General features: G+C 38.1%; 1 protein-coding gene across 1 annotated transcript in view; it reads left to right on the forward strand.

Annotated features, from left to right (window-relative positions):
* Positions 1 to 18440, forward strand: part of CHD5 (chromodomain helicase DNA binding protein 5) — a 224360-nt gene that overhangs the window by 134386 nt on the left and 71534 nt on the right. The window contains exons 13-20 of the mRNA XM_063436199.1: positions 7 to 112; positions 1223 to 1414; positions 2184 to 2384; positions 4714 to 4851; positions 5750 to 5871; positions 13983 to 14156; positions 16234 to 16375; positions 17584 to 17715. Of these exons, the coding sequence (XP_063292269.1) occupies positions 7 to 112; positions 1223 to 1414; positions 2184 to 2384; positions 4714 to 4851; positions 5750 to 5871; positions 13983 to 14156; positions 16234 to 16375; positions 17584 to 17715 (1207 nt within the window). The remainder of the gene's footprint in view (positions 1 to 6; positions 113 to 1222; positions 1415 to 2183; positions 2385 to 4713; positions 4852 to 5749; positions 5872 to 13982; positions 14157 to 16233; positions 16376 to 17583; positions 17716 to 18440) is intronic.

Genomic DNA, 18440 nt, shown 5'->3' on the forward strand with positions numbered 1-18440 from the left:
TTAAAGGGAGCTAATGCTGGGAGAAGATGCAAGAACCCCATGCAGATTTAAGAATGCTAAAAAATTGAAGGATGAAAAGCTGGAAAAACCTCCTCTAACACCAATAGTTGATGTAAGTATAGCAATTTCTTAACTCCTGAATTAGTTACTCTGAACCTATAGACCCTATTCACAGAGGTATAAGTTTCATGGCATACAAACATGTATTCCTAATGTTATAGTGTCCTGTAGCTGTTTAGGTATCTGGCTCCCTGTCCAAGTGCATGAAAAAAGTAGATTTACGCCACCTCCGTGCTGCTCTTTCCTCAGCTGCCTTGCATCCTTGGCTGAGATCCTTAATCTCCACCAATCAGTGCTTCCCTATAGTGACGCATTGTGAGACTAATGTGCATGCACGCCAAATCACCTGGCTGAGTCAATCAAATGATGCTCTAGGAGCCGCAATTGATTGAGAACTGAGTGCGCCTTTTAATAGTTGTCAAGGAGCCACTAGAGGTGTGTTAACACTACAATGGAAACATTGAATACTTTAATGTTTTACATTGCAGGGTTAAATCTACAGGGCCACTGCACCCACACTATGTCACTGGGATAACTTAGTCTGGGTGCCTTTAGTGGCCCTTCAAAGTAACATTTAACGTCAACTTCTCTTCCATCCTTACCAACATCCCCATTGTCTCTCCTGTTTGTCTCTCAGCCCATTATAATTTAACTTGTGAAATAGAAAATAGTATGTTTCATGTTCGACTTTTAATTTCTCCAAGTGTCTATTCACTAAATTCCCTGGTTTTCCTACTTTTTTTTTCCCATTCAGCAACTTGTGGACAAGTTCAACCAACTCTCATTATTGCTGAGATAATTCTCTAGTGATTTCAGTCATGATTTGCCTAGTAGTTACATTCCATGACCTCACATGCAGTGAAACTCATCTAGTGGACGGAGCCCCATCTTTTAGGCCTGACCTTGGCCAATTAAAAAAAAAAAAACAAACACATTTTTTTTTTTAAATATGTTAAACAGGTTTTGCTGATTCATGATTTGTTGATTTTCCACCTTCTCTTCTTTTCCCTGTTCCATTGACACATTATTATATTAATTTGTGTTTATACACCGTAAACTGCAGTTTAAAAGGAGTTATTTTTGTTGAGGAATTTACGTTTAACTTGTTTTTATTAAATGGTTTCTACAACAGATGTCATTCACAAAATACTTTTCTTTTCAGCCCACTGTTAAATTTGACAAGCAGGCGTGGTATATTGATTCAACTGGTGGCACATTACATCCATACCAGCTGGAAGGATTAAACTGGTTAAGATTTTCTTGGGCTCAGGGTACGGATACTATTCTTGCAGATGAAATGGGCCTGGGGAAAACGGTCCAAACTATTGTGTTCCTCTACTCGCTTTATAAGGAGGTATGCTATTTTCTAGCCCATATTTAATATCTTATGTCGAGATACAAACGCTTCACAATTTATTTATTTTTGTACTTAAACTCAAATCTTTGACTGACACACACACACTCAAACAGAAGTCTTTTTTTTTTCTTTTTTTTCATGTGATAATTTGCCAAAGTATTATTTTTAGGCACAAACTATGAACAATACTGAATAAAGCATCTGCACGAACAATGCAGTTCTTTTGATAAAAACAGGTTGTAGTTTTTTTTCTTCCAAACTGGCTAGATTTTCCTTCATTTTAACTCAGTGTATTGTTTAATACATAAACACCCTTGTGTATAAACCAGATATTTACAGTAAAATAATTTTCTTAAATTCGTATGTATGTTGTGTTTTTCTTGTCTTTTTTTTTTTTTTTAGTAGGGATTATTTTGCAAAAAAACCCAAAAAACATAAATAGACCATTTTATAAAGTAAAAATAGTCATCCCATTACCGTAGTGATCATTAAAAAAAGAAAATCCATATGCCCTATCAGTCTCAAGGTCTTGGGTTGCTCCACAACTTTCCGACTTCCTTGTTTACTGATATTATTTATTTAAATAAATAAATAGCAACATGGCATCGTAAAAGGTAAACACCCGTTGAAAATTGTTACCACATTTCTTTAATAACTTGGATGACATGTTGAGAGGCTAGGATTATAAAACAGTAGCTCTGTGACTCTGCTTTTAAGATGATATTTGAGGTCACCTTATTTTGCTTATTATTTTTTCTTTCTACAGGGTCATTCTAAAGGTCCGTATTTGGTCAGTGCACCATTGTCTACAATCATTAATTGGGAACGGGAGTTTGAGATGTGGGCCCCAGAGTTTTATGTCGTAACATACACTGGAGATAAAGAAAGTCGTGCAGTCATTAGAGAAAATGAGTTTTCTTTTGAGGACAACGCTATCAAGAGCGGAAAGAAGGTGTTCAGGATGAAAGTAAGGCCAAACATCTTTGATATACAAATAAGCATTTATGTTCACAGATCTGATGTTATTGCAATGAAAAGTAGATAGGAGGGGACATCAAGAAATTAGACACTAAGGGCTCATCTCAAGTATTTTCACTACTTTTTAATGGACAGTCGCAGCCAACGGAAGTGTATGTTGCTACTTTTAAGTAGTAACAGCTATTTACCAACTGCAAATGTTCTCCAGTAAAATCTGGGAGTTACTTATTGCTGCTACTTCTAGCCAGGTAACGACTAACTAGTCACTACTTATCGACTGGTTTCCAACCACATCGCTATTGTTTAATGGCTGCCTCTAAATCTAAAAATAAAATACTAGTTATTTCATAATCCTTTTATCGCAAAATTACATAGACTCTTTAAATCTACCCATTAAATACTTCCAATTGATTTAAATACCAATCCTTCAGTGTACAGATGGTCTCATGCTGCACCCAATCTAATAATTTGCTTAATTAAAAGTTTACTCAGAGACCTATCTTTGGTTTACATGGAATGGAAAATTAACTTGTAGTTATCTCTTTATAACCATGACATTGTTTTAAGTCGTGTTGAGCAAAATGTTGCCAATATCATATAACATAGAACACCTGTTTTAAAATGTTCTGGTATCCTGTTAAAAAGCATTTGTAACAAACCCCTCATATTTTGTACACTCCGTTCATTTGCACACTCCCGAAATGCTAGAGGCTTAAGTGAATATAGCCCGTTCGCTGGTTCGTATTCTCCTGAAATCCTAAGGTCGTGGGAAAAATCAACACTCAGTTTCAGACACTCGACAACCAGGTACCGCTGCCTGCTTTCAGTAGACAAGATGGCCACCGTTTTCCAGCGCACACGTGTTGTTCGGTTATACGAACGGCGGCCACACAGAAAGAGCACTTGAGTTTGTGGTTTCTTTGAAGTTCAATGAGCCAGGGGGGTGGTCGGTGTTCGGTAGATCCATCTACCAAACACAAGGAAATTTAACTGGGACAGACAATACAGCATTTTGTCACAGCATTCAAATGGCATAACAGATGAACATGCTGCAAATTTTGTTTTGTTGTATTATACATCTACCTCTGAGGGGAAGATATATTCACAATAAAAGATGGCATTCAGTTAAAGTGTAATTAACAATACACAAACTGATGTTTAAAGGACCACTCTAGTGCCAGGAAAGCATACTCGTTTTCCTGGCACTAGAGTGCCCTGAGGGTGCCCCCACCCTCAGGGACCCCCTCCCGCCCAGCTCTGGAAAGGGGAAAAGGGTTAAAACTTACCTTTTTCCAGCGCTGGGAGCTCTCCTCCTCCTCTCCGCCTCCGTTCCTCCCCGTCGGCTAAATGCGCACGCGCGGCAAGAGCTGCGCGCACATTCAGCCGGTCGCATAGGAAAGCATTCATAATGCTTTCCTATGGACGCTTGCGTGCTCTCACTGTGATTTTCACAGTGAGAATCACGCAAGCGCCTCTAGCGGCTGTCAGTGAGACAGCCACTAGAGGAAAAAGGGGAAGGCTTAACTAATTGATAAACATAGCAGTTTCTCTGAAACTGCTATGTTTATAAAAAAATTAGTTAACCCTAGCTGGACCTGGCACCCATACCACTTCATTAAGCTGAAGTGGTCTGGGTGCCTAGAGTGGTCCTTTAAAACAGGATTTCTCAAAAAGAAAAAAGAAAGCAGGCTATTCTTGGTAATTGGTAATTTTGGAATCTAGCTTTTGGTTAGTCTTGCCATTGTGTTTATGTAGTTAATGGCGAGACATCACTTTTCTGGAAATTGCACCAGTGAAGAAATTGAAAATCATCTATAACTTGTGTTAACTATTTGCTCACGTGATGCTGCACTTACTTTTAAAATTTATATTTAAGATTTGGCCAATGCCATCACAATCTAATACAGTCCAGGCACAGCAAGGCATATGTTACAAAAGAGGAGGAGCCATTAAAACATTGTTTCTTATCTCCATCTCTGTATACTTTTCCTATGCTGACTACCAACAATTATTGATGAGGAGGTAAGATGGAGGCACCCAGTCACAGCATAAAGATCTGTGGATTTCTAAATTTTCCATACTTAAAAAATGCATATTTGTTAAGACGGATGAAAAGGAAACATAAAAATCTAATATTAAAAATCCATGGAAAATACTTTTAATTTATTGTGTGTTTTTTTAAGATTTCATTTTAATTACAAAAAAAATCAATCTCCTTCAGTGAGGATAAAGTAACTCTTAATTGTCCCTATATTTGCTTAAAATAATTTACACAGTTAACCCATTTAGTTAACTTATGATATTATTTTTGTATCTAGAAAGAAGCCCAAATAAAATTTCATGTGCTGCTTACATCATATGAACTCATCACTATTGACCATGCAATACTGGGATCCATTGAGTGGGCATGCCTTGTGGTGGATGAAGCTCACAGACTGAAGAACAACCAATCAAAAGTAGGTAACTCAAGCTCATAGTGCAGTTTAAAAAAAAACAAAAATTCCTACTCATTGTTTTTTTCTGTTATAAAGAGTTTTCGTCAGGCATCAAGTAAATGCAATAAAGTATTAAATAATGAAATAAGAGAACTCTGGGTTCTTACCACCAAGCATGTTAAAAAAAAAAAAAACAACAAAAAACAAAATAAAATCCTCAGACTTTTCCATGCATCTCTCGTCCTTTCCTGTCATAGTCCTCTATACTGGTAATCGATCAGCAGGAAAAAAGGATATATTCCATATTAACAGTGCATTTTAAGTTTAATATATTGAACTTAAAAGGTTGCGATTCACAAATGAGGTGCTAACTTGGACTAAGAAACTTAAACAATAGGGCCAGATGCACAACTCAGTTAGAGGGGCAAATAAGGAATGTTTAGCCCCATGGAAAGCCCAGATTGATAATACATTTTGGAGAAAACAACCTACTCTGGAGGCAGTGGTGTATTTTGGATCTGTGCTGCCCTAGGCATGACGAAACTCTGGCACCCCCTAATTTAAATTTGCCCCACCCCTTCCTATCAAGGCCACACCTCTTCCTGTTAAAGACTAACACACACGTTGACTGACAGATACACTCTCAGATACACTGACATACACACACACACTCACTGATTTGACACCATCTGACAGACACACACACACACACTCACTGACCTACACACTCACTGACCTACACACTCACTGACCTACACACACAAAGACGCAGACACACACACTCTCACTCACTAACAGACACACACCCACCCACTGACAGACACCACACAGTGAGAGGCATACAAAATCACACAGACACACTCACAGACACACACTCACAGAGTTTGTGATGTTATCACCACATGATGTTGTTTCTAAGTTCTTTAGGGTATTGAATAGCTACAAGATTGACTATAAATTGCTGCTAACTGGAACACCCCTCCAGAATAATCTAGAAGAACTATTTCACCTACTGAATTTCCTGACACCCGAAAGATTTAAGTAAGTGATTCTATTTTACTGTGTTTTATTGTCTTTAATTGTTTCTAATACACTACACTAAAAAAGCATGTTAGTGAAATAAAATGTATGTTTAGGACGTAGTAACTGGCATTCTTTTATTTTTATTTTGCTTACTTTGTTATATTTAATGCTCGTTTTTCCTAGCCAAATAAAGCTTGTGTGTGTTTTGCGTGAGATGTGTGGAGATGTATATAGGTTATTTAAGTGTTTTGATGACCCCAGTCAAATCCTGGGGTGGTGAAGTGTTTATTTTATTGGTATATGGACGTGTGAAAGCTAGGATTCTTGGGAAACATTTTGAAAGTGCATGCCTTGTAATGTTGGAGTAGATTAGTCTCAGCAGAGGACATTTATGTCTTTGAAAGGCAGTGGAGTTCTCTTCCAAGAGCGGGTACAGGGTCATCTCCAGAACTAAGGAGTCACAAAGGGAATTCCAAGTCCATATTTACAGAGTGCTGTGGATGGTCATCTAACACGAGACATAGAAAGTTAAACCTACAGGTTTACACCCAGCTGCAGAACTATGTCGCATTCTGATATACTCTAAAATCAATTGAAAGAGTTGTTCTCCACTCAGGAACTGTTGTAAATTGAGTTGACCTTGCAGCATAACAGAATTCGCATCAGAAGAATAATTCAACACTTTAATTTTATGAAAATAGTCCTTTATTACACCTTGTGACAACAATTCAATTTCATTTCCAAGTTGTGTAAGGTTGACGTTTTGCGACCTAAAAATTTGGGACACCATGAATGCACAGAAGCCTTTTTAGAAGGAAAAGATCACATTGATTAAGATGTTTTCAGAACAACATTTTTCTAGGCATGAGATTTAGGAGATGCAACATATGTTACCTGTTTCTGGAGCCAATTGCTGTTCCCGCGACAGTGTTCTGTAATTTCTTTTGACTGACTGTTACTGCACGTTCTCAAGCCATGTTGACATCATTAATCTCTGTTGTTTCCAACTGTGGAAAATACAATCATGAATAATTGAAATGTGGGAGGCAGACCATGTTAGCAACAGCAGGGTGAAAGATGATGAGTCACCTAAAATGCGTATTGATTATAGAATACTCGCAACTTCCATTTTTTTCCCTGTATAAATAAATGAAATCAGTGTACAGTTTTTGAAGGTTTGGCATGATAAATACATTTTATATCAATGTATTCAATGCCCTATTCATTAGTATATTGATTTAAAAAATACATTTGTATATATTGGTATATTGAAAACAAGAATTTATGAATCCAAATGTTTCCCATTTTCTTTCCAGCTCCTTCATAAATGTAAAAAATGATTAGTGGGAAATTAATTTTCTTCACAATTAGAAATGTTTTCTACTTTTTACAATATTTTAATTATACTGGCAAACATGCTTTGTTCACTTATATTGTCAGGATAGGGAGACCTAAAACGCAGAGTGTAGATATAAATAAATAATAAAAACTGGTTATTAGGACAGCTGGGCTTTACATAAGAAACAAAGAATAGCAAAATGGACATTGCGTGACATTAATCGTTATCATGATGTTTGCGCACACGTGTCACATCATAAAAGGGCTCAAACCTCACCGTTTCAATGGAGAATGGGAGGAGCACTGAAGGAGGTCATAGGTATGCATCAGACCTCCAGGAGGACTTTGGGAGTTAAGTGATTTTTGATCCTCATTCTTCCATATGAATGGTTATATTTTTTATACCTGGCACAATGTTTGTTGGCTATAGGTATGCTTGCTGAATGTCATGTACCCAGTGGACACCTGGCAGGGAAGGGGCAGAGGGTCATTTTTTCCCAGGCCACAATTATACAGAGTTGTAGGGGCTACTACATCGAAGCACAATACTAGATGTATTATGTACCTATAGTATTTTTTGTTATTATCGTAGTCCATTTATTTTAGTTTGGTATAAACATTTAATATAAAATTAACCCCTTAAGGACCATGGCTTCTTTGATCTGCAATGCATTTGTGATCAAGGCCTTTTTGGCACTTTTGCCATGTATTCATTCTACCAAAACGTCCCCCTGTTTACGTGCAAGATCACTGTTAAAGAAGAAATAGGGCTTTCTTTTTTTTTTTTTTTTTTTCCTCACAACAGGCGATTTTTTTTTTTTTAATTGTAAATAAAATGTTACCTGAACACAATCCCAATGTACATTAAATAACAGAGGTTTTTAGTACCACTGCAATGGCCATTAAAGTAAATGTTCACCGGTCAACAGTGAATTCTACATGTATAAATCACTTTGTTGCTTTCAGGATAATGCAAAAAGGGGGCTATAAACTAAAATCTAAATAAGGCATACATGGGATGCATGTTTTCCCAAATTTCAAATGGACAAAGAGGGACACTTTAATTTTAGGGGTATAACTGGGGATGTGACCAGGGGCAGAGCTGTTCTAAGAAATTATAGGTGACTTACTAATAACAATTTATGCAGCTGATATGTAATTTATAACAAGAACAATGTATCTTACAGTGATTTCTAGTCAGAGCCTGATTAAGAGCCCAATGGGCCTGGTGCTGACAATTATGATGGGCCTAATTACAAAATCGTATCGACCAAAAACACTAAAACAGTCCTACCTCCCAAGCGTCATGTATCTGATGGAGATGGTGGTGGAGGGAAACTCATAGGATGCAGCTATGAGAAAACACATACCCTATGCTAATATCTCACTGTCCTCTTTCAAGTAAATCCATACCCCTAACCACAGTGTCCAGTGAAGCATTAAGTCTATGGATGGGGTAAAAGGGAGTGCCACTGACGCGAATGACATAACCAGAACTGCCGAAAGGGGGGGAACATACCCAAAAAGGGGGAATATCTGCCCAAAGAATTTGAAGAACAGCCTGGCATGAATGCATGTCCAGCTACCTAATAGGGCTTTCTTTTGATACTCTATATGTATACTTAACACAATACTAAATAGCAATAAAAAAGAGAAAAATATGTATTTTTTTTCTCTCTCCCAGTTTTACATGTAAAGGAGTACTATAGTGTCAGGAATACAAATGTATATTTCTGACACTATAGTGGTAAAAACACTGTTTAGGTTGCTGGTCCCCCTTGCCTTTCTTTAGAAAGGTATTTTACTTCCCTTTTTTCCAGCACCATGCCAGTCTCTCTGCGCCGCGTCAGTCTCTTATCACATTTGATGATCCCAGCCAATTTCAATGCTTTCCAATAGAAAACCATTGGGAGGCAATTGCATATGTACGACAAATACCGCACTTGCGCCAAACAGCGCAGAATGTGGAGACTCTGAACGTCAGTGCTGCACACTGTGCAGCGCTGACCCAGAAAGCACCTCTAGTGGCTGTCTGAGTGACTGCCGCTAAAGGTGTAACTAGACAGTAATGCAAAAAATATGCCTGCAGGGACAGACTGTGGACACCTGAACAACTACATTAAGCTGTTCTGGTGAATTTAGTGCCCCTTTAATAATTTCTACACACCAAAGGGGAATAAAGGAAACTAGCTGAAAATAAATTCACTAATTCGTCCTGATTGTTAAAATGCCCAATATGTCTAGGGTTTCAATTAATTTTAATACATTTTAAAACAAATACTGCAAGGAGTGAATTTTTTTTTTTTTAAAGATTTTTATTTATGCCCCACTCACAAGTACAAGCACTGAGTAGACTAACATTTATACATTCTGTCTCCCGATATTTTAGCTAGGGAGTTGGGGTTCTTATTTTATAGGTTGCAAAAAAACTATAGCTAGTGTATCCCACATAGAACTGGCCAAGGTGGGGCTTACGGTGAGCCAGAGATAGGGTTCCGTGGGTTGTAGAGTGTCTTTCTGTGGGTCATTTATGTAGGCATATAATATTCCCAGCCAGTTTACACCATTTAAAAAATAAAAAATAAAAAACGATAAAAGCAATCAAAATGGTTATTTCATGTAAAAGATTTACAGCGTAAATGTGATGTTTACTCTTAGTGGGTCTAGCGACCTGGTGTCTAGCTGTGTTATGGTGTGGCCATCAGGGCGTACATTAGGCAACAGGTTTGCTAGTGTCTAGCTATCGTCTCTATATCGTTGGTAATTTAGCTTAGGTTCTGTGCCTGTCTAGGAGGTGGTATGGGGGAGGGAAGACATGGCATCCCTGCTGGTAACTCGGGCTTAGTTAGGAAGGAGTATTAAAAGGTGAGTGAATTATGGGATTAAACCTAAAACTTTGCCAAATTTGGCATGCTGAGATTGTAATTGTAGTCCCGTAATCTAAAACTGCTACACAAAAGTTTAGTTTTGTAGAACTATTCCCCAGGCTATTTAACGAAGAGCATTTGCCACTTTTCATTTAACCATTTTATCAGAAACCTAGGCCAAATTAGTTATTTTTTTGTGTGTTTTTGTTTTTTCCATACATTGTATTTTGGGGGAATTAACACGTCTGACTATTGCAAACACCCCATATATGTATTATGCTACTATTCTCGAGTACAGTGATATATATATGATGCCAAAATACCAGAGTATTGCATATGCAATGATACCTATTTTACTGGACTAAATAATATTTCAAAGACAAGCTTTGGAGAGTTTGCCTCTCTTCCTCAGGTCTGAAGCAGTACTGATCAATCTGATAGAGTTAAACATTTAAAACAACTGATGTGAGTGAAGGGGAGGGAGGGAGGTGAGTGGGGTGTCATAAATAGCAGAAGATGCGCCTGAAAGTGAAAGGTTCAGGTTGGCTGAGAATAGCCAGAAAAAGAAAATAAACAGAGAAGAGCCAATAAGCTAGTTAAAAAAAAAAAAAAAAAAAAAAACCTTAAGATGTGTGTTTATAAAAAGATTTGGTAGTGTGTGAGAAAGCCAGAGTCCGCAGCAAATTGACCACAGAACAGGAGCTCACACAGAATGGCACTGTACGATGCAGCAAATCACTCTGCAAACTGTGTCAACATAAAAGTGGAAATAACACAGCCAGACGCAATAACAAATCATACAACATTAAGGGATCATATTCGTGCACATCTGCAAATGTGGTGTACATGATACAGTGTACAGTGTGTGACAAAGGCTGCTACATTGGAGAAACTGGCCTTAAGCTGCATCTCAGAATGAATCTACACAGACACTCAATCAAGAACCACAAGGAAAATGGATATTGTACCCCTGTTGGTCATCACTTTACCCAGACTGGTCACTCCATCCAAAACCTCAGGATTAAAGTTCTTAAAGGAAATTTCAAAGACTCTCGTGAACTAAAGACATTTGAGATGAAAATGAGCACACGTTTCAAAACCAGAAATGAAGGACTTAATGTAGACTCTGGCTTTCTCACATACTACCAAAACTTTATATAAACACCCATCTTAATGTCTTATGTAGTTCTTTTTCAGTATTCTCGTTTCACCTTTATTGGATCAATTTATATACATACATATATGCAGCTATATACTTGCATGCCCTGCTCTGCTGTCTTCTTGTTTTTGTGTGTTTTTAACTAGCTTATTGACTCTTCTCTGTTTACTTTTTCGGGTTTTCTCCGCCAACCTGCACCTTTCACTTTCAGGCACATCTTCTGCTATTTATGACACCCCCGCACCCGTCCCCCCTGTTCTCTAACATCAGTTGTTTTAAGTCTATCAGATTGATCAGTATTGCTTCAGACCTGAGGAAGAGAGGAAAACTCTTGAAAGCTTGTCTTTGAAATATTATGTTAGTCCAATAAAAAAGGTATCATTGCATACTGCAATACTCTGGTATTTTGGCATCTTGCCTACTGGATTTATATGGCTAATCCAATCTACAAAATATATATATACATAGGCGTGCGCAGCCTATTGCATTAGGGTGTGCACCCTAAAGCACAAACACACGCCGCGTGTATATGTATGTGTGTGTATATATATATATTTATACACACACACACACACACTGCTGTGTGTGTGTGTGTGCGTGTAAGGGCGCTGTGTTTGTAAGGGCGCTGTTTGTGTGTGGGTGCTGTATGTGTGTGGGTGCTGTATGTGTGTGGGTGCTGTGTGTGTGTTTGGGGGTGCTGTGTGTGTGCTGTATGTGTGTGTGCTGTATGTGGGTGTGGGTGCTGTATGTGTGCTGTGTGTGTGGGGGTGCTATATGTGTGTGATGGTGCTGTGTGGGTGCTGTATGTGTGCTGTATGTGTGTGTGCTGTATGTGTGTAGTTGCTGTGTGTGTGGGTGCTGTATGTGTGTGTGTGTGGGTGCTGTATGTGTGCTGTATGTGTGTAGGTGCTGTGTGTGTGGGTGCTGTGTGTGTGTGGGTGCTGTATGTGTGTAGGTGATGTGTGTGTGGGTGTGTGTGCTGTATGTGTGTGGGTGATTGTGGGGGGTGGAGGTGGGGGTACATGACTCAATATCCCCCCTCCCTTCTTACCTTATGTAGGGAGGGGGGATTCTTGTTCCTGCTGCCTTCCCTGGTGGTCCAGTGGAGGTGAGGTGCCGTTTAGTTAATATCCCCCCTCCCTTGTTATCTTAAGTATGTAGGGAGGGGGGACCATGCTACCGCCATCCCTGGTGGTCCAGTGGAGAGTGAACTCTACCCTGCGGGGCTAGAGTTCACTCTCGCGAGATTTGAGCGTTGCTGCGGCAACGCTCAGATCTCGCGAGAGGAACCCGGCGGAGCTGCTGGTTGAGCTCCCCGGGTCCTCTCCTGCCTCCCTCCCTGCCTGTGGGTCGGTGGGGAGGGAGGCTGAGAGCAGAGCCAGCGCTCGGATAGCGCCGGCTCTGCATGAGCCGACAGGGGAGATCCTGAGATCTCCCCTGCCGGACTCAATACATAGGCGTGCCGCGGGGATTAGGGTGTGCCCAGGCACACCCTGTGCGCACGCCTATGAATATATATAGTATCCAAAATGATGGCTGCACAAGTAACTTTATTAGGTATGCAATAAAAATTAGATCAATTTTTCAGCCCACCACTGGGCTTTCTTCACGATCAAAAAAACGATCCTGAAGAAAGCCCAGTGTGGGTCTGAAACGTTAATCTAATTTTTAATGCATATCTAATAAAGTTACTTGGATTTTAATGAAGACCAAGGAGTGCAGCCATCATTTTTGATACTTTATGTGAACAACAGCTGGCTGGCTTTTGCACCCGGCATTGAATATGAAAGCGTGAGTGCAAGGAATATTCTTGTTTTTTTGTTTTTTTTATATATTTATATATTATATATTTTACCCTAATTCTGCTCCTAATATTGTCCCTAATCCAACCTATAATCTTACCCATAATCAAAACCCTAGTCCAACTCTTAATATAACCCATAATGCTACCTATAATCCCAGTCCTAATCTAACTCCCTAATTCACCACTCAAGGGATTCCCAGTACTGACATCAGCAGAGGGATTACCTAGCTCACACAGTACATAGAACTCAGTGAGCACTCGGTACTGTGTGATTGCAATGCGGAATTGCTCAGGTGCATGCTGCAGCTACTGCAAACAAAGATTGGTGCTGGCCAGCTGGCAGAGCCCAGCACTGATCCTGCAGCTGCAGAAGAGGGCTAGGCAGGGAGCCCTCTCCACGGTCTTTTCAGCGATCACACTACCACAAGCTTTAAAGGGCCATAAACAGTGCTCACTTTGAGCTCTGCTCATAGCTCTCCTTTCAGTCTGGTCCGCTAACTGTGGGCCCCAATTGAAAGATACCTACTTTTGCTGCATTATAGTCTATGCTGTCTCTGGGTATTAAACCCTGCACTGCATGATGTCATAGGCCATCATGTGTTCTTTAAATGGTTAAAAATGGAAATGGAGTGTGATGAGTCAATGTACTGGTTTGACCTCAGGTTGGGATCCTTGTTTGTAGTTTCTACTCCTGTAGCCAGCCTTCCACTACATGTGCCATAGTCCACAACCACCAGAATGGCAGTCACACTTGCAGGAATGCCACACGATGCCTAATCTTGGCTGACTTAATTTCCTGCTTTTCCTAGCCCATGAATGAAACATTTCTAAAACAAACTATTGAACAGACATTTTTATTTTCCCTTTGGCACTCACACACTGTTTTCCTTTTTAAAATAAGTTTCTATTGACTGATTTGTCAAGTGCATATCCCTACCACCAACCAACTTTATTTTTTCAGTAATCTAGAAGGCTTCTTGGAAGAATTTGCTGACATCTCCAAGGAGGACCAAATCAAGAAACTTCACGACTTACTAGGTCCTCACATGCTGAGAAGACTGAAGGCAGATGTGTTTAAGAACATGCCAGCCAAAACAGAATTAATAGTCCGGGTGGAACTCAGCCAATTGCAGAAGTAAGTGGATTTAAAACCCTGCTAAACAACATCTTGTATTTTTTTTTTCTCCTTATCATTAAAATGACAACTATTGATGAAAAATGATTGCTTTGCTTTCTTATTTTTTGCCATGAATTCAAATTTTGGCATACAAAACATAAAGCTCTGGGGGAAAATAAAAACACAAATATTTTTCTTTGGAAGGAAAACCTTTGTATCACGTGGTGCTGGAAAGCTGACTTTTCGCAAAGGGGAATTTTAAGAACTTGGCAGCGTTACTGAAATTTAATCTACATGACAAAATTGTACTTTTTTTTGTTTGTTTCATGATTTTGCATCTCAAACGGTGGTAGTTTTCCACTATAAATTGTGCTTGTGTGCAAAAACATGCATAGGTGTATACGAATGAATCAGAATTAAGCCAAGAATATATCAGAAAATTCTGTTTATTTATGGAAAAAAGGCTCTTTCATGGTTTTGTTTATAGCATAATAAAATGCTTTATCTGAATTGGCCATATGCTGTTTTCACTGATCTTCACATATCGCTTATTTAAAATTATATATAAAGTAGGATAGACACTACTCATGTAAGGCTGTATGAGGATGTTATTGAGTTTCCAGTGCCCCACTGTTTTTTCAGAACTCGTGTAACTTGACCGTCGGCTGACTTCCAGCTGACCTCAGAGATTGATCAAATTACATAGAAGTGAAGTCCATTATTTTAATAAGTCTTTACATTTATAACTGTATCATCTTTACAATCAGGACACACTTCAAGGGGGAAAAAAACAAGCGTAAAACACATAACGCAACATATAGACAGATGTTTTCGCAATAATGACAAAACTAGACGTTTGCAGGCAACCAAACCCTTTCCGATATTAACTATTTCAATGACGGAGAAATAAGCAAATAAATGGAATGTATTTCGAATAGAACATTATAACAATAAACTATTGCTTATTACACTTATGACAGTTGCAGCTAGCTTCCTTTTGTGCTGCACCTACAAATATGATTTCCTTTTTTGTTGATTTGCATTTTGAGGCATTATGTCACTTATTGCCAACGCTGCCTTATGAATTTACTACAATGTGGGTTTTGCAGCGGATGCAAATGCATTTGGACCAATATTTACAAAAATCGCCTGGGTGATGTCAAACTCTTTAGCACCATCTGCAGGCCTATCTTGGAAGTACCAATATGTCCTACTGTCGCCATCTCAAGTACATTCAAGAAAAAAAAAATAAGAAAAGAGCTCACTATTAATTATAATTATAATTATTATTATTATTTTATTATTTATATAGCGACAACAAATTACGTAGCGCTGTACAATGGGATATCAACTGGCCATACTGTTTGTATCAGAGGGGAACGGGAAAGGGTGGACGAGTGATGCAATTAGAACAGTGGTTCTAATCTCTAGGTCAACATCCAAAACTGTGTCTCATTTCTGTTCTTTGTGACTGCTTTTCGGTTGGAATACATATATTGCAAGGCTCCAGACACCATCACAAAATACATTTACTAAACACGCAGCTGCCATCCTTAGGGCAAAACAGATCTTTCAAAATGATGGAGATTTTAATGAAGAGTTTATTTTTGCGTGTATTATAATTTAAATTGAAGTTTGAGACTCTGAGCTAATTTTACAAATGAAGAATTTTGCAGGACCTCCGGGCTTCTGCCATGTGCATTATTTGGCTTCCTGCCAAAACAAGTTAATAGCTATGGAGAGTTATCAAAACGCTATTTTAAAGAAAGTTGTCTTTTTTTTTTTTTTGTCGTTTGTTTTTTTTCCACAACCCAGCTTTTTTTAATTGAGCTGTTTTTAAAGTTGGTTGTCAGCTTATGAAAAATTTAAAGTTTATACAAAGAATTATCTCTCATTATTTTCTGTTTGCCATCATCTTGCTTTACAAGCAGACATTTTGAGGCATCTTGAGCCACTATTACATCAAGTCATGATAATGAATATGAATATTATTGCTAACAATATATATATGCTCTTTTTACTTGTATTCATGGCATTAATAATTTGTTATTAATATTTTTTTCACATTGGATCTCTCTGTTTTTCTCCCCCCCAGAAAATATTATAAGTTTATATTAACCAGAAACTTTGAGGCTTTGAACTCCAAAGGGGGTGGAAACCAGGTGTCCCTACTGAATATCATGATGGATTTAAAAAAATGCTGCAATCACCCATACCTGTTTCCTGTAGCTGCTGTGGTAAGAATTGTAACTTTATTTGACATACGTTCCCAGTGCAATTAATTCCTATCTGGTGGAGTAGCAATTAGAAAGCGCTCCCAATCACAAATGGTAATGTTCATATCTATGTTACATTAATTTAAGAAATACTATACCTCTGATCTTTGTCCCTATCATAAACATGGTAATGTTCATATCTATGCTATATTTCTTTAATAAATACTATACCTCTGAAATTGGTCAACCAATGTCAGTGTGCAGAGATACCCCACCGTGTTTAACTCTCTTTTGGGGCCAGGGATATACCTAAGGTTTCCTTTCTTTTTTTAATTTAAAAATAATTTTAATTAAGAGTTTTGAAATATATCAAAACAAGGAAACCTTATCAATATCGTATAAAAATCAAAGAAGAAGAAAACATATATTGCACATATAAATGTATGCTTGTTGGACTGTATAACAGCAAGAATCTTTGAAAGAGAGGCACGTTGTGCATGCTACCAATAAGATGCAATAGTTTTCTTCATTCCTAATAAATATTTCTAAGTTGGCTATCTTTTTTCAGTTTGGATATATATAGATCCCGTTTAATATGTTTATTAATTACAAACTGGTGTGTTGATCGAACAGATCCACCGCGTGTGAGACTGCAGCAGTTTGACCAGTTCCTCCAACACAGTGGAGTTTAGAGGCGGTATAACTTTGCTAAGCACTGTGCTCCTAGGTACTTTCTGTAATGGATTTTATTGCGGAGCTCAAAATGATCAGTGCAAACAGAGGAACCGAGGGGAGGCTAGGAATGAGTTTGACCACAGCTGAGGTTATCTATATTATTTAAGACTGATGGGCCCACCCTGACCATGCTGAACCATTGGCCTTTAGCATGTTATTTGCTATTCTGTAGATTAACAATGCAAAAAACAACAACATTTTGTGCTCTTATGTCATACAAGCTCAAAGAGTAGTATTTATCCATTTTGAAATAAATAAAATTACAACTTTTTTTTAAAACTTCAGCATTTTTTTTTTATATATTTGAGCCTTATTGTTCTGTCTAATACTGTAGGACCAACTTTCATAGATTTTTTTTTTTATTTATTTCGGAGATATTCTGTTTGTTTAGAATCTGTTTTCGCGATGATAAAATGTATACCCTTATAATGGGAACAAGAAAAAAAAAAAAAGAAATCTTAGATTAAAAATGCTTTTGCCATCTCTGGTTGCAGGAAGCTCCCGTCTTACCAAATGGATCATATGATGGAAATGCTTTAGTTAAATCATCTGGAAAATTGATGCTGCTACAAAAAATGCTAAAGAAGCTGAAAGACGGAGGACACCGCGTTCTCATTTTCTCTCAGGTATGAAATATATGTAACTGACAAAATCACTCACACAAATACCTGAAGATTAAAAGAAAAAAAAAACTATTCTACCCAGGATTAAGTAAACGCTAGCAAAAACATTCCCTGAAGTGAGAATTGTTGTGAATTTTAGACCAATATAGTCAAACTGGACTTGGAGAATCATACCATGTCAGCTATTTTGACCTACATTTTGAAATTGTTTTCACTTTAGGAAGTAATCCTGAGAATAATCAGTGAATTGTGTGTTAAAGGAACACTATAACCACCTAAATTACTTTAGCTAAATAAAGGAGTTTTAGTGTATAGATAATTCCCCTGCAATTTCACTGCTCAATTCACTGTCATTTAGGAGTTAAATCCCTTTGTTTCTGTTTATGCAGCCCTAGCCACACCTCCCCTGGCTATGATTGACAGAGCCTGCATGAAAAAAAAAATTGGTTTCACTTTCAAACAGATGTAATTTACCTTAAATAATTGTATCTCAATCTCTAAATTGAACTTTAATCACATACAGGAGGCTCTTGCAGGGTCTAGCAAGCTATTAACATAGCAGGTGATAAGAAAATCTTAATTAAACAGAACTTGCAATAAAGAAAGCCTAAATAGGGCTCTCTTTACAGGAAGTGTTTATGGAAGGCTGTGTAAGTCACATGCAGGGAGGTGTGACTAGGGTTCATAAACAAAGGGATTTAAATCCTAAATGGCAGAGGATTGAGCAG

The sequence above is a fragment of the Pelobates fuscus genome, chromosome 11 (genome assembly GCF_036172605.1).
Source record: "Pelobates fuscus isolate aPelFus1 chromosome 11, aPelFus1.pri, whole genome shotgun sequence".
NCBI classification, from domain to species: Eukaryota; Metazoa; Chordata; class Amphibia; order Anura; family Pelobatidae; genus Pelobates; species Pelobates fuscus.